This window comes from Papaver somniferum, chromosome 3 (genome assembly GCF_003573695.1).
Source record: "Papaver somniferum cultivar HN1 chromosome 3, ASM357369v1, whole genome shotgun sequence".
Lineage (NCBI taxonomy): Eukaryota > Viridiplantae > Streptophyta > Magnoliopsida > Ranunculales > Papaveraceae > Papaver > Papaver somniferum.
The window spans coordinates 30,469,806-30,495,628 of NC_039360.1; the positions used below are offsets into that span (position 1 = coordinate 30,469,806).

The following is a 25,823-nucleotide window of genomic DNA, read 5'->3' on the forward strand; positions in this document are numbered from 1 at the left end:
GCTTCAATATGCTTGTGTAATTTGCAATTCGAATGTTGCGTAACAACTGGTTTTATATTAATGATCCACTATCTCTTATCTATTTCTTATTTGCATAGAAATCTTTTCCAGATTCCTTATTGCTAAAGAAGTTTTTTTTTCAGATTCTTTATTGCTAAGGAAGAGTCTAAAGAGATTCAGGGAATATAAATTAGTAAAAATAACAACCCAGTATCAGATCCTTTTTTCGCAGATGATTGTCTGATATTTACTAAGGAAAATTTGTAAAGTTGTAAAAACCTTTTGAATATTTTGCATAAAATCAGTCTGGTTTTTGGTCAAATGGTCAATTTTAACAAATCAGGAAAAAAATTAGTTAAATAACTCAGCCAAAATTAAAAAGAATGATGTCAAAGTTGTTTGAAAATAAAAAGAATTGACATCAAAGATTCTTATATGGGGGTACCTCTTTTTACTGAAAAATCAAAACTGAAAACTTTTAATGCAATTGTTAGTAAAATGGAAGAAAAGGTGAAAGGTTAGAAGATCAAAATTCTTAGCCAATCAAGTAAACTGATTCTCAATAAATCAGTACTACGAGCATGCTTGTCCACCAGATGAGATATTTTAAACTTCCAAAGAAAATAACTGGCAAAACTAACTTCATTCATATAGACTTTTGGTGAGGTAAAAAAGCTAATTTAAAAGGGCCTTATATAAAAGCTTGGAAATTCTTATGCAAACCTATAAGTATGGGAGTTTGGTGTTTAAAGAAGCTGACAAAATGAATCATGCAATGATTGCTAGAATTTCCTAGAGAATTATTTCACAACCAAACTCTTGGTGGGTGAAGCTTTTCAAAGAAAATTATTTCAGAAATAAGTCTATTTTTTCATTGAATTAACCTTCTAAATCTTCTTGGATGTGGAAATATATTTGGCAGGGAGTTAAGTTTATTCATGAATATATGTGTTGGGAATTTGGGACGGTCAGTCGATAAACTTATGGACTGATCAATGGATACCTGATCTAGATATTACTCTAGATCAAATCTGTTATAAAAAGAACAACATGTTAACATTTGTATCATACTTGATTAACCCTGATACAAGTAAGTGGAACCAAGACGTCATCATTGATACTTTCCTTATTGCACAATCTATTCTGAATATTAAATATTCACGGATCTGAATGATACCTAAGATGGGACGTGACCAAGAATGATATTTTTACTGTGAAATCCTTGAACAATAAATTATGTGGAATACATATATGTAATAAGGAAAAAGAGGTGTTCTAGAGGAAATTCTGGAAAACAGAGTTACCTCAAAGAATCAAACCGTTTTTATGGAAGTGTTTAAATGACACATTACCAATCAGGCAGATCTTAAGCTGTTATGTACCTGACATAGATAACAAATACACATACTGTAACAATAGTATTAAATCATTACATCATTTTTTTAATTGTTGATTTGCTAAATCAATATGGATGTTGCCACCTTTTTCTGGTGGGGTTAGTACTAATGTAGGAAAGATCACTTTCAAAGAGCATTATGATTTGTGGTATGCAGGAAGTAACAATAAGGTTGTTGCGCAACTAAGTGTTGGTTCATACGGAAGGAAACATGCACTAGAATCTTTCAAGATAAAATGACTTATTCTTTACAGGATTCTATTGCTATTCAGAGATGTCTGAATTTCTGGTGTAGTCATTCTGGAAATTTAAACCAGAACTCGCGTTGTGATGTGTTCAGTTTGAAACATGAATTTCCACAGAAATCTCATGACATAAATTTTTATACATTAAATTATGATTCATATGGATTTCGCATACTCTTAATAATGTCTTTGGTCTAATCATAAGGATTGATACATGAGATGGGAAATGACGTAAATCAGGAATATTCAAAGCTTCATGTCTAGAAAAAATTGAAGCTTTAGATATTCTTCAAGGAGCTAATGGGCCAGAGATGAAGGAATAAAGAATTTCTTGTTAGAAGAAGACTGTGAAAGAACAGTAAGGTTCATTTAAGGGAAAGAGACTATGATGGACTGGAAAAACGAAACAATAGTGAAGGAAGCTGTGAATATCTCAGAAGAATCCAATAAATTTTTGGGGTTTAAGTTCACTCATAGAACTTGTAATTATGTTGCTAACAGACTAGATTTGTGAAAAAGCGGGGGTCTAACAATACCACCCAATATTTCGCTTAGAAATCTGTATGGACTAACTCCAATATACTTTGCTAGAGAATCAACTAGACAGTCAGACTCAATCAAGATTAAAGTATATCAAGGAGTTAATATCTCTCTCTTGTTTTGATTTACTCGAGCTAATAGAAATCAGCGAGTTTTTAATCAAAACAAGGAATAACTTGGATGGTACCAAAGACCAATATCCAAGGATCACTCAATGAAAATCAACAACCAAAGGTTGGAGATTCTAATTGATGATCTACAACGCACAACCTGTATTATTTCAATTATAAAGATAAAATAATATAATGCGGAAATAGAAATAACACAGACACCAGAATTTTGTTAACGAGGAAACCCCAAATGCAGAAAAACCCCGGGACCTAGTCCAGATTGAACACACACTGTATTAAGCCGCTACAGACACTAGCCTACTCCAAGTTAACTTCAGCCTGGACTGTAGTTGAACCCCAATCAGTCTCCCACTGATCCAAGGTACAGTTGTACTCCCTACGCCTCTGATCTCAGCAGGATACTGCGCACTTGATTCCCTTAGTTGATCTCACCCACAACTAAGAGTTGCTACGACCAAAAATCGTAGGCTTTGACAATAAACAAATCTGTCTCACACAGACAAGTCTATCAAAGGATCAATCTGTATCCCACAGATAAACCCTAAAAGGTTTTGTTCCGTCTTTTGATAATAATCAAGGTGAACATGAACCAATTGATAATCCGGTCTTATATTCCCGAAGAACATCCTAGAGTTATCAATCACCTCACAATAATCTTAATCGTATGGTAGATAAACAAGATGTTGCGGAATCACAAACAATGAGAAGAAGATGTTTTTGATTACTTTTTATATCTTGCCTATCGTAGATATCAATCTCAATCCAATCAATCTGATTGTACTCGTACGATAGAAGATGCAAGATCAAATCACATAACTACGATAAAAATAGTACCGGTCTGGCTTCACAACCCTAAGGAAGTCTTTAAGTCGTTAACCTAGTTTTGGAAGAAGAAAACCAAAGGTTAAAGGAGAATCGACTCTAGCACGAAAACTAGTATCACATGTGAGGTGTGGGGATTAGTTTTGCACAATACTAGATGTCTCCTTTATATAGTCTTTCAAATCAGGGTTTGCTATTAAGTTACATTGGTAACAAAGCAATCAATATCCACCGTTAGATGAAAACCTGATTTAGATTCAAGCTAATATTTCTCAACCGTTAGATCGAAAACTTAGCTTGTTACACACACTTGACAATGCACGCTTCTAGGTTTGTTAACTGTACCCAAACGTATGCACTTGTTGGTTCAACAATAGTTAACCAAATGGTTAGCCATATGAGCATTTCATATCAACCATGTTCTTCTTCACCATAACTAGTACAAATGACTTCAAATGAACTAGTTAGGGAGTTGTTCAATTGAAAGGAAATCTCATGTACTAAACAAGACAAAATTGAAGCAAAGATGATTTGATTCACTTGAATCAGTTCATGAAATTTTATAGCCACGGTTTGCAAACTGCATTCCTTAGTATTTTTAAATTTAAGTTCAGAAATCATCTTCAGATATATAACCTTCTCAAGTTCGCAGACTAGGTTCGTGGACTTAAGTTACCGGGCAGAGTTTACAAACTCCAGCAAAAATTATCGGGTATGAGAACTTCGCCGGTTCGCGGACTTAGTTTCACGCAAGTAGTTTGTCAACTCCAGCAGAAATTCTCGGTTTGAGAACTTCGGCAGTTCGCGGACTGAGTTCGCGGACTTGGCTCACGCCATTCTTCCGATTCTCTTGATCAACAAAGTTCGCAAACTTTGGTTCAAGGAATAGGACTTATACATAAATGTGTTTCCACAACAATGCTTATGTCCACCATTGGTTATGTAATCTAAATTTCATTTCAATCATTGAAACATTCTTAGAGGACGTTATACAGTTGTTACACCATTTATCGTCAAAGCAATTTTCAAGATGATTGAAACATATCATGACTTTCGTCACATGGTAAAGATAAACTTGGTTAAAGCGAAAAGCTTACCAACTCATATTTTGAGATATAGATATGCGAGGTATACTCGGATTGAAATACCAACTTTGTATAATCAAAGTTTATATATATAACATACGACTTCTTGTCTCATAGAGTAGGAGATAGAGTAGATAGACTTTTGAGTGATAGATAAGTTCAAGTCTTCACATACCTTTTTGTCGCGAAGTTCCATCGGTTCCTTGAGTAGTTCTTCTACTTGTATGACGAATCGCCATGAAGTCCTTGAGCTCAACTACACTTTCTATCCTAGTCCGAGACTTAGCTATAATAAACTAGAAATCAAGACTTATAGTTTTGATCACTAATATTGACAAACATGCTTGAGATAGCAACGTATGCGAGTTCGACCGAGCAATGCTCTAACACTTTGGAGGCAAGAAAATATACTCTTTTTAGCAATTGGAGAGATAATATGTCTGCATTTCTAGATCAAGCTATTTTGCTAAATAATATTAAGAGTAAAAATGAAGGTAACAGTGCTACCATAGTAGGCAGCATGAACGTAAATTTGTTGTCTATTACTCATATTAGAAAACCTGTCCTGGGTGATATCATTACAACATTCTTGTTTTTTCTTCTTCTTTTCTTTGTTTCTTTCGGTTCTTTGCCGTGTGTTGTTTTGGTAATATATTACAACTTTACTCGTAAAAAATACTAACAAATAATGAACTTTGAAATTTAAATTTTCAGACTGTTTTAGTTTAGGTATTAGAATTTCAAAATATGAAGGTATTTAAGTGATACCGTAACTTTGAATTACAATCGAATTTAACTACCTCAACCAAACAATATTTTTTTAATCAAGGAATTTATTTTCTTGGAACACAGTCTTAAGGAAAAAAATCCTTATAGTAAAATTCCCTGACTTGAAAATCTTGAACCCAAAACGGTAATTTAAAAGCTGTGATATTTTTCTCCCTTTTTAGTTTTTACACATAAAAAATGAGGGTTTAGCAATATTTTTGTAAGTGATAACATCACCAATTTTGTAATGACAAAATCTTTTAGAAGATGAGCACCAAAGAACAAACAAACAACAAAGTACAGACAACACAAGCTTAAAAACACAAGCCAAAAGAGTAACAGGCCCATTTTGAAAAGACTAAACGGCCCACTTTGCATCGGCACTGGTTAGTGACCTACTGACCTCCCATCCCTTCACAGGAGGACCCCAAAGATGGTACAAATCCCAGCAACGGTTACCAAACTTTACTACACTGGTGAGTCATCTGTCGCCTGTCGGTATAACCTGGGCTCATTTTTGCATTCGTGGAATGCTTCTTTTTCTCCCAAGAGTTATGAGTGACGTGCAAATATAGACTACTCCAGGCATGTCAAATAGACAAAACAAATTGTTATTTGGACATTTGGTTTGATCTCTTCTGAACGAGATTGCCCTTTTACAAAATGGGAGACATGTCATGTGCGACCAAGTGCCGGCAACAGAAAGAATTGGATTCTTTACACTTTACTTCTTGCATGGGTCATGGGTGGTGACCTTGGTCTTGGACCTAGTTAGTTTTGGTCAAAGTTCACCAAAAGTATTTGGATCCTAGTCCCATTCCCCACATTCAAATCCAGATCCGCAGTGAGTTAATCATTGATGGTGTGCCTTGATTTCATCTTGTCGTATGGTTTTCAAGAACATGTTTCGGCAATAAGAAGATTATTAGAATATATATATGGGAATATTAAGATGCAAACTTAACGTGGAAGCGAGGGCAGAAGAAGCAGGTTGGTCGACATCTTCACAAGATAACAAAATAAAGTGGATTATTTATTGTTCCCGGATTTCACATTTTTTTATTTGTTCCTATCTTCAAGAAATCTGTTTTCAGGCTTACTCAATTTTTTTTTTTGAGGCATATTCATTCGTTATACCATCTAGGTTGGGTTTATAAGAGGTGTCTAAAGGTACTTCAATTATCCATATATTCTTAAACAATTTAAATTATTAGAGTGCCCTTATCCTCAAAAACCTAAAATTAAAAATCAAAATAAATTTTAAGCTTAAATATCTTGGACTCCAATTCAATCAAGAAATTAATCAAACAAAGCAAACACGAATCGAAGTGAGCGATGTTGGAGTGCGAAATCCAAATCTCAATTGCTCTTAGTTGTATTTTAGAATGTATATGTAACAAACCCATCTTGTTTTTGATTGATTTTATTTTGTTTGATCGATAGAATATAATTTCAAAGATGAAATTCGTGTTTTCAGAAGATCAGTTCGGCTGATCTTGGAGTATCAATTTTGAGCTGAACCTAGTGTATGATTTAGAGAAACACTATGTTCGGCTAATGCGAGTTTGCTAGATTTTGTTTGAATTAGCGGAACCTAAATTCGTCAATTACAGAGTGAAGTTCGGCTGATAACTTTTCAACCGAACCTCAGTTTTTTGAAAATATAACTAGGTTCGGCTGATAACTTGTCAGCCGAACCTAAGTATATTTTCAAAAAATGGATGTTCGGCTGAAAAGTTATCAGCCGAACTGTTCATCTGGTCAGTAGATCTGGGTTTTAAAAATTCAATTTTTTGACAGATTCAACTTACAAAAAGAAATTAGACCTCGTATATAATCTACCTCTGATTTGAATCACACATTTTGGTCACTTCTAATCACTAAAATCTCAAAATTCAAAATCCAAGTTTTTTTTCACTTCTTCTTCTTCCTCTCAAAAACCCCAACTCTCTCACATAAATTTTATTTTCTACTAATTCACCACTAATAATTTAATTTTTAATCAATCCTTAAAATTCCTAGCTAATCAAATCTAATCATAATCATTAATACTTATTATGTAAGGGTAGTTATGCCATTATCAAAAAGGATGGATAAGGGGTGATGTTGTTTTTTATTTAGTGACCCTATTTTGACATTATTTAGTATGCCTCAAAAAAATTCAGTTTGCCTCAAAATAGGTTTCATTTTCGATCCTGACTCTATCACTGGACAACATAAAACAATGAGAAAGCACATATATCCGCCTGGAAAAAGAATGTTGGTCCCAAAAATGTTTGTGACTTCGGCTCTATTTGGAGGTTCAAGTTAAATGTTTTCAGATGATATTGATCAATACCGGTGGGAATTTTGACGCAAGGTAATTTCCAGACAGGAACAAAAAAGAGTCCGGAAAAGCCAAATTACACCCGAAACTTTTAAACTGAACCATGTACCATTACTTTCTTCTTTGTTTTCTTGAGCTACATAATCAACATGATTATATAATCATTTTAATGCTTTTTGAATTTTTGTCTTGAAAATTAAAATAAAAATTTTCTCAATAGAAAAATACAAGAAAAAACCAGTTGAATGTGTCACAAACGACCCGAAACTTGAGCCAACTATGCAATGCCAAGCCGGTCCATATACCCTATCAAACTCCTGCAAAATCCAAAAACACTAATAATAAGAACCTCGAACCTTTTCTTTTTTACACGCACTATGTGTTGACGATAGAAAAAAAAAAGAAATTACTCCTTATATCTTAGGTCAACTGAGAAAAGAGATATCACTTTTTCTGAGACGGACGTAGTAAAAACGGACAAATGAGTAGGAAACTACATCTCCAAGATCATTTAAGTGAACAAAATGGGCAACAAGCTGCACGGCCGGTTCATTTAGAATCGGAAACTCCAAAAATAAAATAAAAAATGAGAACATCTCTCCATGTGTAGTAAATTAAATTAAATGAATTGTTTTTTCATTTAATTTTTGTAATAAATATGTCACTTGGATGGGTTCAAAGTTCAAACAACAATGGGATCACATGGCACCGCATCTCTAAACTAAGTCTTACCTAGAGATCGACATGCCATTAGTAAACTAGATCATGCACAAATTCAATCAACAACTAGCATTGTATATTCCCTTGCAATGTTGTTCATCACATGGACTGATTCTTATTTCTGACGCATAACTAAACTCCGTTTTCTTGCAAACACCCTTTGACCACCCAGAATTTTAATTACCTCCAGAAAAACAACACAAGCATTATTATTCCACTTCATACGACCGTTGCAGTGTACTACTAGTGGGATAATGGTTATGCAGTAGGCAGCACTAGTTAATTCTGACACTACCCACATTATTAGTACAATTTACTGCTAATAACGGTCTGTTTTCTGATGAATAACGAGCATGCAGTGTTTTACTGCTATAATAATATCGGCATGGCCATGGTCAGTGACAGTAATAGTATTAAACCCGTAAATGCTGCAGTTGTATGGATCTATATCATTACTGGCATTCTGGCATCTCTGATAAGAGTGTTTTTGTTGTTCAAACGTTTGACCAACATGTTATGGATGTTAATGTTTACAATTGTTGTAGGCCTACTGCGGAAAATTCCTTGGCCATGTAGTGGTACATCTGTCTATTAACGGTAAAAACTAACAAACTATCTGGATATTACTTAAGAAGTAATCTTTTTTAACTTAATTAAGTTGAATTGCAAAGAACAATTTTATTAACTAGATTTTAGACTGAAATACAATTTCAAAATCTGGTTGCTAAACAGGTTCTAAGGTTGCAGTGATACTAACTGAAAACAATGTTGTATCTCGTACAACCAACTTAAAATAGCGTCCTGAAAAAATCAGATAACTTACACAGCCAACTTAAAACGTCATCTTCTTGGTTGCCGGTGGAAAAAATATGAAATCCAGGAAGGGTTATAAACTTATAATGTTTGTGCAGTTGAAATAAGTGTAGGTATCATAATTACTCTAACAAACGAGGGTTGTAGATCTAAAACTCACTATCAAATAGCATTAAATGCTCAAAAACTGAACAAAAACAAGAAAAATAAATTTCTTTTTGTGTGGATGGTGGTAGTGGTCTAGTGGATATATACTATCCATAATTAGTACTCCTAGTAAAAAAAACTTGATTAAAGAAAAAAAAAAAAGAACTTAACTACTTTGATTAAGGTTTAAGTTTGACAGTAGTACCTTTTTCATGTTATAAGCCATGTGCTTAGCGCTAAAACTGTCTAAACCGTCGTAAGTTCTTCTGGCACACCGGAAACAATGGACTTGCATAAATCCCGGCATATCGACGGCAACCACTTTAACATTCAGAAACGAAGCCACTGATTTAACATTATTCATCTCTATATGTGAAACTGATTTCCTCGCCTGAATATCAATATGTGATACTGATTTCCTTGCCGGCTCTAACTTCTCAATCCGCGACACTGATTTCCTTGCTGGCTCAAATATCATATCTATATGCGACGTTGATTTCCTCCCTTGTTGGATCATTTCTTCTTGCAATATTTCCGATGTCGACTTCTTCGCCGGCTTGATGATTTCCACATCAGATACTGACTTCCTTGCCTCGATTACGATCATTTCTTTATCCTTCTCCTCCGGCAACGTTGGTAGTACTGGTGGCAACGCGGCCATTACAGTATTCTTCCTAAACTCATCGATCGACACGGACACCTCTTGTTTATGTTGCGGCGGTTTACTTGATTTCCTGCTCAGTGTATTCCAAATACGCGTGGTTACTGGTTTTCGAACTTTCGCAGCAGGAGTTGCTGCAACGTTTACCTGGTTATCGATGATTCCGATCGCGTTGCCACCGCTTGTGGTGTAGAGATTTTGCGCGGTTCTGGTTTTCGGTTTGGACTCCATTGTTGTTGTCTAGTAGCTCTAACAGGTTTTTTGCAGTGGTTGTTGATGGGGGGTTTGATTGTTGTTGTCTTGGTTATATATATATGGGAGTAGGGTATTGTGCTTGTATAAATGTGGTGGTGTATATACTATATAGTAGGGAAATACCCCACACCTGGCCATAAATAAGATACGGTGTACAGTTTGGAAGGGGGAATTGAATATATTAAAGATATAATAGTAAATGTTTTAGGAGCAGACCATGTGCTATTGTCCTCTAGGCAAGGATAACAAAATGGTGCCGAGATGCCTTCAAAGATTGCATTCTAGGGTCCTTTGGCACCCGAGAAATATGTAAAAATTCGCCAATGGGTCTCCCTTATAATGCACAAGGAAGAAGGAAAGAAAAGAAGAAAAAGGCTGGGCCTCTGGAGGACATTATTTATTTGAGAATTTTCCTAATGTTCAATGTATGACTCCATATCTAGGGGCCAAACATAGGTAAGCTACTAAGGTCATGGATGGTCCTTGAGCTAGAGTAGTACCCAGCAAATAGTGACCAAGTAGTGCTCCATATAGTGCGGCACAATTTTAATTACTCATCAGAAAGAATTAATGCTGTTGTTGAAATAGGTCAAAGCATTAATGTTTGTACCAAAATTTCATAAATTCTTGGGGGTTAATGTCTGCCCTGCCGCTTTAAGTGATAACTGTGGAGCTTATCCTTGGCTGTTGCATACTAGAATGCACCTTGCATTTTTCAGGCGTATTCCTGCATGATACCGCGAACAATGCCCTATTGTTGCATATACTAGAGTATGACCTGTGCTGTTGTGATTTCTACTTAACTAAATTTCCTGGTCTTTAGTAATTGTGTTGTGTACCTCAAAAATAAATATAATTGGGCTTGGGGATGAGAAATAAGAGTCTTATGTTTATCAACTCATTAAAAATCCAAAATTTCCTTTTATTCATGCTCATATGTCTAAATCCTCCAGAAAAACCTTATATGAGTCATTCTATGCTTTAAGACCGACCGAAGTTGACAGCAGCTTTCAAGATCACAAGTTTTGAGTACTTGAGGCAATCTTTTTCAATGATTAATCATCACGAAGTTGATACATTTTGAGCAAGAAGTTTTGCAAATAATTCTCAAAGCTCAACGAAGTTGATTACCAAAATTAAAAGAGCCAAATTTTGTGCATACTTTTTAACAAGTGTTCTTCCCGTGATATCTGAGTTTCATGTTATTTCTTCTGTTTCAAAATAATAGGTTGGTTTGTGTATAAATTTACACATAAACTAGCATATTTCTTGAAACAGAGGGCGTAATAGTTATGTAACGAGATATAAAATTCACCTAGTTTCTGCTGAAATTTAATTTTCGATTCAATCGTACGCCAAAACATGACCATCCAAGTTCAACCTGTAACTGCTTGAAATGAAATACTATTTCAATCATGTTTTACAAATTATTTAACTACTGGCGCATTTGGCAACCTAATCGTAACTAAACTTCGTCGTATGTGTGCAGCAATTCTAAGCCGCAGCTTCTGCTATGAAATAGATAGTTGTGCAATAAATTTTGGCCAGCAATAAAAACTTTTTATCGTTATTGTGGTATTTATTATTAGTCATTGTCTCTCAAAATCATGATTATTGTTGTAGTTGGCAAAACGGATATTCATAAGAAATGTTGTATTAGCAATATCTTGAATTATGGTCTATATATATATTCACTAAGACAAAATGTTTTCATTTTATAGGCCCCTAATTTGTTTCATTCCAAAGTCATTGTCTTTTGGAATTTAAATGTCATAGTCTCTTCCTTAATGCATAGTACAAATTATTTTTGTGCATTTATCCTATTTTTGGAGATCAGTTAATCCAGATATTTCAAAACAAATAATGCAGATAGGTATTGTTTGCACATCTGCCAGCCCTTGTGAAATTGACCCTTGGTTTAAGCATTTTTGCCCCAAAAATTATCTAATGGAATAAAATTTGTATTTTTTTTTTATCAGTCAAATAGAAATTTCATTGAAAAAATGCACTTAAGGGGTACCTTAACCCAATGATTACAACCGAATAAAAAATGGGAACCGAAAGGGAATTCGGCTATCCAAATAAAAACCACAAAAAAATAATTTATAACGGAGGCCGGTATAATGAATCTCATAGAGAAATCACCATATTTACCGTAAGCACCAATGTTTTTGTATTTGATTCGGCCCAAAAAAACGCTTGTAATTTGATATCTCTAATGAGGCTTGTCAAAGTTTTCTTTTTGTTTTCGAAGGTTCTTGCATTTCGCTCTTTCCATATACACCACCATATAGCAACCAGGATGTTATTCCATATTTGACTAAGTCTTTCGTCTCCCCAATTAAATTTCCAAGTCTTCATAGATGTAATGATATTAGGGTCATATGACCATCCAAGTCTTCATAGATGTAATGACATTAGGGAATAATTATTACATGAAATTTGCCATAATGGCGAAAATCTGCTATGAGCTTCAATATTTGCCACGTTGCGTAAAATATAAAATGTGGCTCAACCTTGGCGTTGGTAAAAGTTTAACATATTCTTCACCAAAGTTATGCATTGTAACATGAAACCCTACACTTGATATCTTTATCATTAAACTTGACTCTATGTAGTGTATGGATTTCACTCCAACAGGAGGAATAAGACAAGCTGTGAAATGGTTTTCAAGAACTTTTATCGCAGCTCGTTACTGTAAAAGTATTAAAAGGCATGACTTCTTTTAGAGGTGCTCCTCCTGTAGCTAGGTGGCCAGCTCCAAATTTCATCAGTCCAGGAACATTGTGTAAATAGATGTTCATGGGTCTTTTGGTCAGTAAGACAATGACGACATCTATCATATATATTCCCTCCATCTTACTATTAATTGATCTACTTTATAACTGATTTGTTTAATGAATTTGGTCAATTAACAGTTGGATAGAGGGAGGAGTATGTCCAAACTCCAAACCTTTTCTGCAAAGATTACCCTGACTAAAATCTTTCTATGACTAAGCAACCACAAAAAATACCTGATGCAAGGTGGAATTCAAGAGTGGAGATAAGATGATTCAAATCTGCATCCAAAACAACTTTAATTCAAAAACCAACACATCTTTGCCAGCAAAATTGAGAGCTTTATTCTTCCAACTATGCATTTTCTTAGTCATATTAAGTAAGGCTTCTCTTAAATATAATCCACGTATTTATTAACCATAACCCAAAAAGTTTAAGTTAAAGTAAAAAGCCTAAAATTAAAATGAAAAACCAAACAACTTTTAATTTTCTACTAACAATTCAATTTCAATCTTCTTTTTACTCGAAATCAACATAAAACCCTAATTTTTTTTGTTAATAATACTTAAAATTGATTATCATTGTTCTTCTAATATTCTCACAAATTGAACAATTATATATAAACCCTACTTCATACTTTTTCCCCAAAACAAAATAAATTTTAACTCTTAATTTTCTCTAAAATAATTTTTGTTAATCACGATTACATTAAAATTGATGTATATTCTAATTGTTCTTAAAAGAACTCCACAACAACATCAAGCGAAATCGAATAAACTAAGATTTTGTTCTTTTCCTATGACCATTCTCCTAGAACTCCCTAAACATAATCCATAAAATAAAAAATAAAAATCTCTAAGATGATTTATTTTTCCTCCTCAATCATGATTATATTAAGATTGATTTAGGGTATTGATTATTCTTCAAAAACATTTACTATATATCTTACAAAAACTTAATCAAAAATTAGTTGTTTTTTTTTTTTTGTTGATGTTGATTTAATGATTGTCTTATTGTTTGGAGTATAATTTTGTGGGCTATGTGAAATGATTACAAAGGTATGTTTGGTTAGCTTAAGCACTTATTTTAAATGGGCTATGGTTAATAAATGTGTGGGTTACATTTAAGAGAAGCTTTCAATAAATGACATATGATAATCACTTACCAACAAGGAATTACATGCCATGAAAATTCTTAACATGAGGAATATTTCATAGATGTAGAAATTGAACATTACACTTTCATACAAGGTAGATATAAGATTAATTTTTTCTCTTTTTTTTGGTCGATAAAGAATTTAATGCTAACGAGTTTCAAATCAGATGATTGGTATCAGTATGATCACCCAATGACTTTACCACTGTACTTTAGTGATATCGGCGTTATAAGATTGAAATTGATCATCCTAAAAACCAGATTTGCCAACTAAATTGAGATTATAGTATCAATAAATCTCTCGGGTGATGAACTTGACTAACATAGTTTTTCTTTATCTTCTTTCACGCCATCAGTCGGTAAACAAAACAGTCATTCTCTTTAAGTACACAAGTAAGGTTCACCATATATGCCATAATACTAGGACTGTGTAAAAAACTGGAACCGTGAATTTCATCCGTATCCGTCCGTAAAATTGCGGATAAAACCCGATCCGCAAGAGCTATGGGACGGATACGGGTGGGATTCTCAAATCCGCACGTTTACACAATTTGGTTGCGGTTGGACATTGCAATCCGTGGATTTACCCGGATCCGCACCCCTCTCTCTCACACATTATCATGAAGTTATTATTGTGTTTCTCTGAAGAGGTAAAGTCGTATGTCAAACTGACAACTCTAAAGCTTCTGCTCTAGGCGCCATCTTACTCTCCATAATCTGTGTATGTTCACAAGGTGTAATTAATGTTAATACTCTCTGTTTAAAGGTTCACACCTGAATCAGAAGCCCTTAGAATGCAGTGGGAGCTTCAAAAAAGCCTTCACGAGCAACTTGAGGCGTATTACTCCCTCCTCATATGCCTGCCTCCATTATCAGTAGTGTTTTCAATTTTATTTTATTTTTAACTTAAAGATGTATGTGTAATGATGAAACTTTCCATCTGTCTTGCGTCCATTTGAGAAGTTTCAAAGGGAGTTGCATCAACGAGCTAAAGAGAATGCACGACAGCTGCAAAAGTTGGAGGAACAGAAGAAAGTGGGAGAAGCACTCATGCTTGCAAGCCAATCATCCTTTTCTGCAATAAATCCGGCAACCACTGATGGTCCCTCATCTTCTCGTCTAGATTTGGTTAAGGGTCAGTTGAATAACAGTGATGCATCATTGAGATTATCACCACCTTCTTCGAAGAAATCAAGGGTCGAACCAGGGACACCAACGTTTAGGTATTGTTTGTGTCAGGGAAACGAGGAGGAGATAAACCTAATTCTTCAGAGCATATCACCCGCGATTAATCCGCATCCGCATCATCTGTTGATCCGCGGATGTTAAATCCGCGGGTGATTGGGCCGGTTACGGTTCAATTTTCCAAATCCACAGCTTTAACGGTTTGGTTGCGGATAACCCCTAATCCGAAACCGTCCGTCCGTTGCACACCCCTACGTAATACGGTTTTCTTTCCTATAAGATGCATTCTTCAAAAGAAACCTTATAGGTGGGCTTCACAAAACGGGAGAAAGCCCTCCCCATGTTTTCCTACAGCAAAATACTAGCCCAAAAAAAAAACTAGGAGGCAGCAGCAGAATTGCCTTGTCGGTACTTATATGAACAAAAAATACCAATTTCAGACGAGACGTTCCTAAAATACCAAGATGGACTATATTAAGACTTCAAGATTTTTGTTTTCCCTCTCCACCGTCAGGTATCTCTTTAAAAAAAATCTCATACGGTGTACTGTAGCGCCTCCCTTGCTCTCTTCATATTTCTGCACTTGAGACTCAATAGCAGCCTGCAGCTAGGAAGGTTTTCCTAAATAATCTAGCATCTGTGTGGCATGAAGCAAGCATAAGTCAGGAAGCCAGAAAAAGAAAAGGTGTGACGAACACTCGCATAAAAATTCTCAAGCAAATACTTACTCTCAGAGCATGCAAATCGAGCACAGAACACCTCTTCTTTCGCTTCACCATCAGAAAAATCACTAGCATGCCATGTCAATGCATTCTGACTCATAATACTCGGAGTATGTATTAGAGTCGGAATTGTGGGAACAACTACAAATCAAACTAAATCAGATCTCATGCACAGATCAAATCCAAGCTTCAAAAAAGAAAAAACAGAAAAACCCAAAACGAACCTAGATGATTAGCAAGAACCTTCAGCGTCATAGATTATCGCACAACCAGACGATTTTTTTTAGTTTGTTTATGTTTAAGGAGCTTAAGAATACCAACTCCTCTTTCTTTCCACTGATTTCCATCTTTATCAAATCGGTACAGTTTTGCTTTTCTACACAGAATCATTCAACAAATCATCAACTGGCTCAAATCAAATCGGAAAAATGTAATAAGTAAAGAGATTGAGATTCGGATAAGGTATACATACAGACGGAGAAGAGTATCTTCATCTTCTTCTTCAAGTTTAGGTTCGATGTCCCTCAGCCGACTCTCTTTTTACCCGGAATTCAGAACAACTAGAATCTGGTTTATCATTCTTAAAATCTACGTTTCCCTCAGGAAAAGGATACTTTGTTGTTACCGGGCATTTAAAATAATTGCTTGCCATCCTGAGAGATTGTTGTGGTTATGGCGGGTTCTCGATTTTGAGCATATATACAGAAAGGAACTACTAGTTACCAAACACAGCTTTGATTTAAAGCTGACTGCTGTAATTAACATAGCTTGAAAGTAAAGCTGACTGCCTAAATTATTAGAAATCAAGAAAGAAAAAAAAAATCGGGCGGGATTGATGCAGCTAATTGTCGGTTACAAATAGCCGACAAGTTTAATCGATGTCAAGCGCTGCTTTTGCAGCCCAGGCCCATAATATTATTACTTCTTCTTCTCTCCAGCTTGTTCTCGCGGTTCTTTATTGATTCTGGAGCGGGGGATTTGCTTGATACAAACGGGAGAAATGAAGAATAAGAACAGAAGGTACGTAGATGATTCTTACTTTCTTTCAAATTTTGTCAACAATCAAAACCAATTTTCCGTAATTAACTTTAGATTTGTTTAAATGACTTTGATACCTAAAATCTGTTGATTTTGATTTCATTTTTATGACAAGTACATGGAAAATTGTGATTCTAGGGTTGGTTTATAGTGTTCAAGTAACTTGAATCACCGATCGCAATTTAGGAAGACAACTTTTTGAGCTCAAATCTGGTTTATGGATGTTTGTAATGCCAACATAGGGTTTAGACTGTTTTAAATGGTTTGATTTATTAATAATACTCCATATGGGCTGTACATATTGAAAGGTGAGCGAGATTTGAAAATACAACTTTTACAATGTTACACATTATTCAGTTTATTATTTTTGAAATTTAACCAGCTTACGGAAGGAACCAGATGGTAGTTATTGGTTTAGAGGCCGATGGTATGTGATTCCTGAAGAGACTACAGTTGGAAGGCAGTCACATAATCTACGCAGGGAGATCTATCGCACTAATGATTTTGCGGACATTGAGGTGAGGTGACTCTTGGCTGATAGAAATTATCCTGTCTTTTATTTTCTTCTAAGTGGAAGTTATATTATCATTCTCACCTTAGTCTATATCTCCACCAAGAGGGAGGCTAGGCATGTATAACTTTGTTCAGCAAGAAGGGAATGAATATTTGTTTGCCCTTGATCCTTACGGAGTGAACGAAGGACGATATGGTTTGCACAAACCCCAGATATATCATTGGGGTCAGGGTTCATATTTGTTACAGTACTGTAGTGTTTCATATTGCATCTAATTGAGTTCATTTTCCCTCAATCCTCACACTATTACCCTGTCAATGTATGCAGATGGAATCCATCCTTAGACATTGTTCCGTAATGAATTGTAAAGAATTTTATGAAGCCAATAATGAAGGAGATGATGTCTCTCTATGTGAATACGAGTATGATATCCAGCGGCAGAGTTTCAAGCGCCTTGCAGATATTGACAATGAGGAAGATGTGAGCTTTTAAATTGCTTAGCATACTAGAGTGGTTAGTTAAACAAGAGACATCGTTTTGTTGTGAGCTTTAACCTACCACATGTGCCAGGATGATAAAGAAGCTGTGGGAGATGAAGACTGGGAATCTTGTAGTGATTCAATCTTTGACTCTGAAGAAAACTTAAAGAGTGCATGGAGGAAGCGTAATATTTCAGCAAGTGGGCAATCACCGGGTCATGGATTTGCTGCGGTATCTTTTTCTCTTCTTTTTCTTTTTTTACATTCTCTTGGTTCTACGTTTCATCTTCTGCTTGATCGTTCATTTTTTCATCTATGCAGAATGCACAAGGCGGGAAGTTCTTTGGCCTTCACAAAATAGGGACAAAAAAAGATCTTGGAGCATGTGAAAGTCCACAAGCAGAATGAAATTGAAAAAGCAAAAGCGAATTTGCTGTTGGCAACACTACCTAAATCTCCTCCTTGTAAGAATAAGTATGTCAGCATTTCAGGGTTTCCATGTGTCTCCACTTTTTATTTGGATTTTAACAGCCGAAATTTGCTTTATGTCAGAGAAATGAAGGAGATTACCGAATTTGTTAAAGGCGCTGTCAGTATTGATCAATGTCTGGGACGCTGCTTGTGCATCCATGGTGTTCCTGGAACTGGCAAGGTAAGCTATCAAATATAGTATTGTGACTTATTCCGGAGTTTGAAACTGGAGCTGACTGAGGCGTTTGCGCCTCAGCCCCAAAATGCATCAGTGTGACAACTTTATGAATTGGTCTATATTAAGAGAAAAAAAGAGAGGCTTTGAAGCCCCACCAGACCCTTATATGACATGGTGCATGGTATAACCACATCATGCCACATACAGGCAATTTGTGAAACAAAAATTCTAAACATACCGCCTGTTTTGACAACACAAAAACAACCCTCTCTTCCAATTATGGGGCCCAAAGTGGACCCCCTGCTAACTCCAAGAAGGGCCCACCCTGTGCGAGGAGGTTGTTTTTGTGTTGTTTAAAGAGACGGTGTGTATAGAACTACTATTTGTGAAATTTAGAGACAAAACCGTGTAGTGACGTGTTTAGCCATCTCCAAGTGACAGTTGTCAACTAGTACAAAGTTAGGTATACTTGATCATTTGATTGACTAGTCAATGGGGTTATCACCGATCTATTGACTTTGCAACAATTAAATTTATTGTTTCTCTCTTTCCGCCACTTGTTTTAGACATTATTCTTCCTGTTTCCTCTGTGATTTTCTTCGATTCTTCAATCGTGTCTGGCCAAGCTAAAAAGTGTACCAAAAAGGATACATCTTGCAAGTTCCATATACATAGATTTATAATTATAAGTATTTATTGAAAAATATATTTAGCGAAGTTTAGATAACGCTTTTTAGCAGCGCTTTATGCGTTGCTAAGTATCTCTTTACGCTTTTGCCTTTTTAAACCTTGACTACATTCTTTAATATCTGTCCGTGTCAATATGCAGACTATGAGTGTACTCGCAGCGACAAGGAATTTGCGGTCTGAAGTTGATGCAGGTAGTGTAAGATCGTTTTGTTTTGTGGAGGTTAATGGTTTAAAGATGGCTTCTCCAGAGAATATTTATAGGGTAAGAATTTGCATTGGTAAAAAAAAAAATTAATGCTTGCATTTCCTCTTTGTTTATTTCTCCTTGTAGATTGTGACCACCACTTTTTTCAGGTCATATATGAAAAACTAAGTGGGCACAGGGTCAGTTGGAAAAAAGCTCTTTCCTTGCTGAATGAGAGATTTTCAGACAATAATAAAGTCCGTAACAGTCAACCCTGTGTTTACTGATCGACGAGCTTGATCTTCTAGTAACAAGAAACCACTCGGTAATTGTCGCAATTTCTTTCTTTTTTTCCTTGTGTTCAACAGTTTACATTTAGTTGTCTAGGAATATTTTTGAGTAAGAGAATATTGTAAGACCAAATATCTTCCACGGGTGGCAACTCGTGATGCTTTTATACAGACAAATATGAAGCTTCGAGAAAGACATTTTTTTTTGGCTTCTTTCTTTGTTTTCATTTATGTTTGACCTGGTAATTGCCAAAAGAGAATCAAGGGAAAGGTTTTACAAGCAATTACTTATTGTGAAGGGAAATCTTTGTTTCAAAAATTCAGTGGTCTGTTCTCATAAATTCAAGATGCTAAGCACTCGTAACCATATACCATGGTGACAGGTTCTATACAGTATCCTTGATTGGCCGACTAAGCCACATTCCAAATTGGTTGTAATAGGTAACATGTTAATTCCGATTGTGCTCCCAAGCTTAATGACCTCTTTATTCCCGAATTGACCGAAATATTAATATGTTTCCTTTATTGGTAGTTCTTGTGCAGGGATAGCAAACACCATGGATCTTCCTGAGAAACTGCTACCTCGTATTTCAAGCCGCATGGGAATCCAATGGCTTTGTTTTAGCCCCTATACTTATCAGCAACTTAGAGAAATCATTTCCAGCCGCATTGAAGCAATCAAAAGCATTTGACAGACAAGCTATAGAATTTGCTTCGAGGAAGGTTTGGGTTCCTTCAGTATCTTCGTCATCATAAATTTTGTGTTATTCATGGCCATCTTTTCTATTTCCTGCAGTCCAATCATAATATACATTTGTTTGTTCGTCTGGAATCCAGGTGTTCAGATTCCACATTCACTAAACTGTGTGTGTTGCAGGTGGCAGCTATTTCAGGAGGCGCGTCGTGCGCTGGAAATATGTCGGCGAGCAGCTGAAAATGCAGATTATAAAATTAAAAAAACATCATCCACCCTGGATTTCTCATCCACAGGTATATACAAGGTCTTCTATAAGTTTCCTCACTTTTTTTAGAAAGTATACCCACTCGTCAACAGACCCCCCAGTAGTTAGAAAAAGTGGAGCGGTATCCTGTGTTTGCTCTGTGTAGGGGTTTACTCGTTTGGGAGACGAGATGGATGTTACTAACCATCATCTTACAGACGAAGAAAATAGGAACCAATGTTCAAAAAGTATTAATTTGTTGATCTTTCACCTGACATAGGTTTGTCTTTATTATCCTTTTTTCAGATGATTAAACCTGTTCAAAACTAAGTACAATATTTCTGGTGGCTCTTGTGCATGAGCTCTACAAAAGTGGAATGGGCGAGACTACTTTTGGAAAGGTCATTCTCCAAACCTCTCTTCCAGTTCATCATCTTTCTTAGCTGAAAAAAGTCTTGTAATTATTAATCAACCACAATGCAGACTTTGATAGTTTTAGACCATCCTTGTACTCAGTACTCGTGAACATGTGTCATTACGCAAAAAAGCGTGCATCAGGGCACGTCCCAGAATGCTTTTTTAAACACTGATGTGAGCTCAAGAATTTGACTAGACATACTTCTAGCATGAGTTACTATCACGAAGATACCAATTGCCGTATGAGAAGAAAATCTCACCTACGGATCTGAAATGGGAATTCTTCAGGTAGAATGTAAGACCACAAGTAGAAAATAGAAAACCTATTTGACTAACTTGTTTTTGAGAACAATCATTTTTGAGATACTTGGTTGATGTTTTTTTTTGTTCTTTACCCTATTGGTGCAGTTGGCAGCTAATGTGTTTTCTCTCTGCGTAAGCAATAAGGAAGAGTCTCCAGGATACGACACACTCTTAAAAATTGGGTAAGAGCAAGTTAATTTTACTGCACTATCTTTACGAATCTCCTGATTTTAAATCTGATTGAGTACCTCTGTAGGTGTAAACTTGGGGAATGCAGAATCATTATATGTGAGGCAGGAGCTCGGCATAGGTTGCAAAAACTACAGCTCAATCAAGGTTTGTTAATTCCAGCAATGAAACATGTTGATTAACAACAACAGATCTCTGCTATTTATCACACCTCTTGACAGCTTCTGGTATAAAGATCATTCATTGTTTGATTCGGCAATGATGATGTGGCATTTGCACTAAAAGACTGCTTGGAGTTACCTTGGTTGACCAAGTACCTGTAACTGATGATATTTTTTCTTGTATTCTTCTCCTCTATCTATTGTTCTTTTTTCTTTTTTTTTTTTTTTTTTTTTAAATTGAAAAAAGGTGATTAATAGTCTTGGTATTGATTAATAGTGTTGCGTCAGGAACGTCTTTAGCTAGCAGATTAGTCTTGGTATCACCAATTACCAGCCACCACATTGTCACTAGCCTGTCACATAAATCTTTGCATAGTAAAAATATAGAGTTGTTATCATTACAAGAAACTTCAATTGTCCCCTTTCCATTGAATATACAGAGTTATTAAATGATATTCTAACCTTGTTCAGAGTTATTTGATAATGATGTTATATAACAACTTCTGTTTTTTTGCAGGATTATATGGAAAGGAAACAACTGGTAATTCAGATACAGGAAAGGGCTGCTGTGGAAGCAATCATATGCATGCCAGAAGCAAAAGAGCACTCAAATGCTCTACTGTAAAGAGTATGCAAACAAATAACTTTTAGCTTGTTTTCTCTGAACAATTTGACTGCATCTCTTTTGTAAACAACTTTTGATTTTAAGAATCTATATGTGAAAAAAATAATATTATCTTATTGTGTATGACTATGGTGTGTAGTCGAACTTGAGCGCATGTATCTACTCATCCTTCTTCTCCTTCTCAGCAGTTGATGCTTTCACCCATCTTAATCAGCAGTTGAAAACTGAAAGATGTTGTACACAGTACATCTTTGTTTTCACCACTATACAACTTCTCAGTAAGATAAGCTGCTAGTGATGTATCACCTTCCTTGTTCTCTTTAGATTTCTGCATGACTTGAAAAACGAAAGACGTTAGATGCATCTTTCTTTTCAGTATACAACTTCACGGTAAGATAAGCTGATAATGATGTAGCACCTTCCTTAAATAATTTAGATAATTTCTCAGTAACATCAACTGCTAATGATGTAGCACCTTCTTCCTTGCTCGCTTCGTATTTCTTAGCTTGAGATTCAGCAGTTGACAAACGAAAGATGTTAGATACATCTTTCTTTTCAGTATACAACTTCTCAACAAGACAAGCTGCTAATGCTGTAGCGCCTTCACTGCTCTCTTCAGATTTCCGCATGACTGGAGACTCGGCAGTTGATAACTGGAAGATTTTAGATGCATCTTTCTTTTCACCAATATACGGCATCCCAGCAATAGCAGCTGCCAGCGATGTTTATGTTTAAGGAGCTTAAGAACACCATCTCCTCTTACTTTCCACTGATTTCCATGTTTATCAAATCGGTACAGTTTCGCTTTTCTACACAGAATCAATCAACAATCATAAACCAAATTTGGCGGGAAACTAGAAAGCATTGAGAATTTTCTTCACTCTAGTTTCTTTCAGGTCTTTGCAAGTGTGTGCTCGAATGTATCAGTAGTTTCATTAGATTATGGTCGATAATCTAATGAGAATCGCCAAGTATCCATATTCACAGATTAACAGGAAAACTAAAATTAGAGAGCAACAAATAGTAATCATTAGCAAAACCAACTTCCTGGCTGCAATGTCATTATGTAAGCTACAGCATCAAAGAAGCTTAGGAATATTCAGCTGATACAAATTTTACGGGGTCTGATCAAAATGGAGTGAACCTAGGAACTTAATATCTTCACTTTATAGATCAAATTTTCAGCTTGGGCGCACCCAAAAAAGAGTTCCCAATTTCCAATATACCGTGTTGGGTCCAAAGACATGTACCATAGTTACTTTTCGCAAAAAAAAAAAAAAAAATGTACCATAGTTACTGAAATATCCTAATTCTGCTACTCTTACGTTTCTTATCATACTCCAGTAACATCAATGCAGCTGCAGGTGAGCTAGTTCTGTTGGTTTTGTCCAGGGAGGTGTAAGAGCTGATTCCCTTCATCCCAAATTGGACAATCACATGTCGCTTTCCTATTTATCCACACCGCTCCACAGGTATAGCAAAACTCATGACCACACCTGCAAAAAAAAGACATTCCAGCAAAGCCGAAAGATCAAATAAAGGGAAACAAGCACATGCTATAATATATTTCAAAAGATTCCATGGGATGATGAGTATCGACAACAATAAAGCTGTTTTCCTACAATATAAGGTACTTCATTGTCTACTCAATTCGAAGAAGATATCAGTTGGTAGTGTTTAAGACCATCTTACTTAAAGGACTCAGTGTCCACGAATAGCATTAAACATAAGCATGCCATCTAGAAGAGACAGAAGGTACCTGCAAGTGATGTGGTAGCAACCCCAAACCAGTTCAATCATATGGTTGCACTTCTTGCATTGCCGCCAGAGCTTTGTATCGGCAAGTTTCTTCAGCTTTGCATCATCCTCAGAGACTATTTGTGCCTGATAAGCTTCACAGGTCATGCGATTATGCCACAGGACCTTGCACTTGAAACAGAAATATTCATTGCATTTCATACATTTTCCACAAAGATGTTCATTAGTGGACTCTTTGCAAACAAATTTTGGGATGTCGTTCTTTGACATCAGGTTGGAGCACTTTGGGTTTGGGCAATAGACTTTCTCTGTTACAGGTACAGAATCCTCCTTAATCCGCTTGCTCACCATATCATTCAACTTTGGGGTCATAAATTGTTGGCAGTTATCTTGATTCAGCATGGTTTTACAGCCATCGTGCGGACATTGAGGCATCACCCCGTCAAGTAACTTGACTTCCACATGCTGCCTCATACAAGAACAACAATAGCGATGTGAGCAATTATTGACGGAAAACATTTGTCTCACAGAAATATCTTCCAAGCAGATGTCACACGTCTCCTTCTTATTCCTAGCATTGCTGCATTCACCCAACTTGGCAATCTGTGAATCTACGGCATTCCTTGCTAGCTTAAATGCAAACTTAACATCCTTACGAGCCACAAGGAACGGGCGACAACTGATGAAGTTTCTTTGAAGCAGAGAAACCTGATCAATGACTGTTGCAATGTTTTGCTGGTTCACTAGATATCTCATTGTGATCTGATTGGGAAAAGCAAAATAAAAGTCAGCAGGGTTTCACATTTTTGAAGGTAAAACCAGAGTTTAAAAAAAAACATTAATGATGAAGACATGTTTACTAAATAAAAATGAACTACTCACGTATTGATAAAGCGGGTAGTAATCGCAATAAAAATCAATCCTCTTCATATCCAACGAATAAGCAGCAGTTAAACCTTGAATCAAAGCCATAGCTTCCACTTTCAGCTCTAACTCTTCTGGAGCAAAATCTGATTTCCAATCACCAACTAATGGTTTAGTTCCATCCAAAATAGAGTTGCCAAGAGGATCACAAACAGCAAACCCTATGCCAGCGATCGTATCTCCAGCTCTTTCATTGCTAAACAAACCCTTGAAGTACAACTTAAAAGGCTCATTGTTAAGAAATTGATCAGTAGATGAAGAAGAGCCTTCACCAAAGGGTTTCTCAAAATGACCACCAGTTTCCTCCCATTGATCATCAGGAATACGACTCATTTCTCTAGCAACTTCTTGATCATGTATTAAACGTTTGAGATCATCTTTCATTTTGTTGGTCTCTGTTTGCCATTGTAAACTATCTTCATCTTCAAGTTTTAACCTTTCAAGTAATTCCAGAGTTTGAAGATAACTTACGTTTTGAAAAATTTCTTGTTCATCGCCGATCAGTGAAGCAGTCATTGCTTCTTCTAACTGTAGTGAAAATGCAAAGTCGAAGTCCGTTTCCACATCTGTATCCGCCATTGATTATTACTCTCTCTATCTCTCTCACACTCACTCCCTCGCTCACTCTCCAAATGGTTTTAAGGTCTCCTATCTCTCTCAGTAACCAGTCTTACACTTCTTTATCGGTTTATCGAGAGCTTTTATATACGTAGTAAATAAGTAGCTCAGAGTCAAGACACTTTGCATCAGTCATTTCCACAGTGTTCGCTGCCCACTAGGGAAAATAGTAACTTAGTTGAGCGCCTTTGGATGGACCTATAGATGTACGGGACTAGGCTAATCGTGTGGACGCATGTAGGGCTTCAGTTTTCAGATCTTCTGAAAGATTTCCCTCTCTGCCCCCTTTCGGAT

The 25,823-nt window shown here is 36.0% G+C and overlaps 2 protein-coding genes, 1 long non-coding RNA gene, 1 other non-coding gene and 1 pseudogene across 4 annotated transcripts; 2 read left to right on the plus strand and 3 right to left on the minus strand.

Moving 5' to 3' along the window:
* Positions 1–7,402: 7,402 nt before the first annotated feature.
* Positions 7,403–9,963, minus strand: LOC113361086. The gene is made up of 2 exons (XM_026604453.1): positions 9,199–9,963; positions 7,403–7,630 (listed from the first exon to the last, which is right to left on the minus strand). Exons 1-2 carry the CDS (start codon positions 9,883–9,885, stop codon positions 7,475–7,477), a joined length of 843 nt encoding a protein of 280 aa, XP_026460238.1. The 5' UTR covers positions 9,886–9,963; the 3' UTR covers positions 7,403–7,474.
* A 5,420-nt stretch (positions 9,964–15,383) lies between these two features.
* Positions 15,384–16,356, minus strand: LOC113355719. The gene is made up of 3 exons (XR_003362590.1): positions 16,222–16,356; positions 15,756–16,125; positions 15,384–15,664 (listed from the first exon to the last, which is right to left on the minus strand). It is a non-coding gene; the product is annotated as an uncharacterized LOC113355719 (long non-coding RNA).
* A 40-nt stretch (positions 16,357–16,396) lies between these two features.
* Positions 16,397–23,533, plus strand: LOC113355718 (annotated as a pseudogene).
* LOC113362505 lies at positions 17,689–17,766 on the plus strand. Its single transcript, XR_003365757.1, has one exon. It is a non-coding gene; the product is annotated as a small nucleolar RNA snoR28 (small nucleolar RNA).
* Positions 23,534–23,911: 378 nt separating the features above from the next.
* Positions 23,912–25,490, minus strand: LOC113359234. Its single transcript, XM_026602901.1, has 2 exons — positions 24,870–25,490; positions 23,912–24,749 (listed from the first exon to the last, which is right to left on the minus strand). The coding sequence occupies exons 1-2, from the start codon at positions 25,488–25,490 to the stop codon at positions 23,931–23,933; spliced, it is 1,440 nt and encodes a 479-aa protein (XP_026458686.1). The 3' UTR covers positions 23,912–23,930.
* Positions 25,491–25,823: the final 333 nt, after the last annotated feature.

What these genes read in the sequence shown, in the direction of transcription:
- LOC113361086 (XM_026604453.1), bottom strand. Translation starts at nt 9,885, where the DNA reads ATGGAGTCCAAACCGAAAACCAGAACCGCGCAAAATCTCTACACCACA. An exon ending in TGGCTTATAACATGAAAAAG is followed by an intron (nt 7,631 to 9,198) that starts GTACTACTGTCA and finishes TGGATTTTGCAG; the next exon opens with GAGTTTGATAGGGTATATGG.
- LOC113359234 (XM_026602901.1), bottom strand. Translation starts at nt 25,490, where the DNA reads ATGGCGGATACAGATGTGGAAACGGACTTCGACTTTGCATTTTCACTA. An exon ending in ACTACCCGCTTTATCAATAC is followed by an intron (nt 24,750 to 24,869) that starts GTGAGTAGTTCA and finishes TTTCCCAATCAG; the next exon opens with ATCACAATGAGATATCTAGT.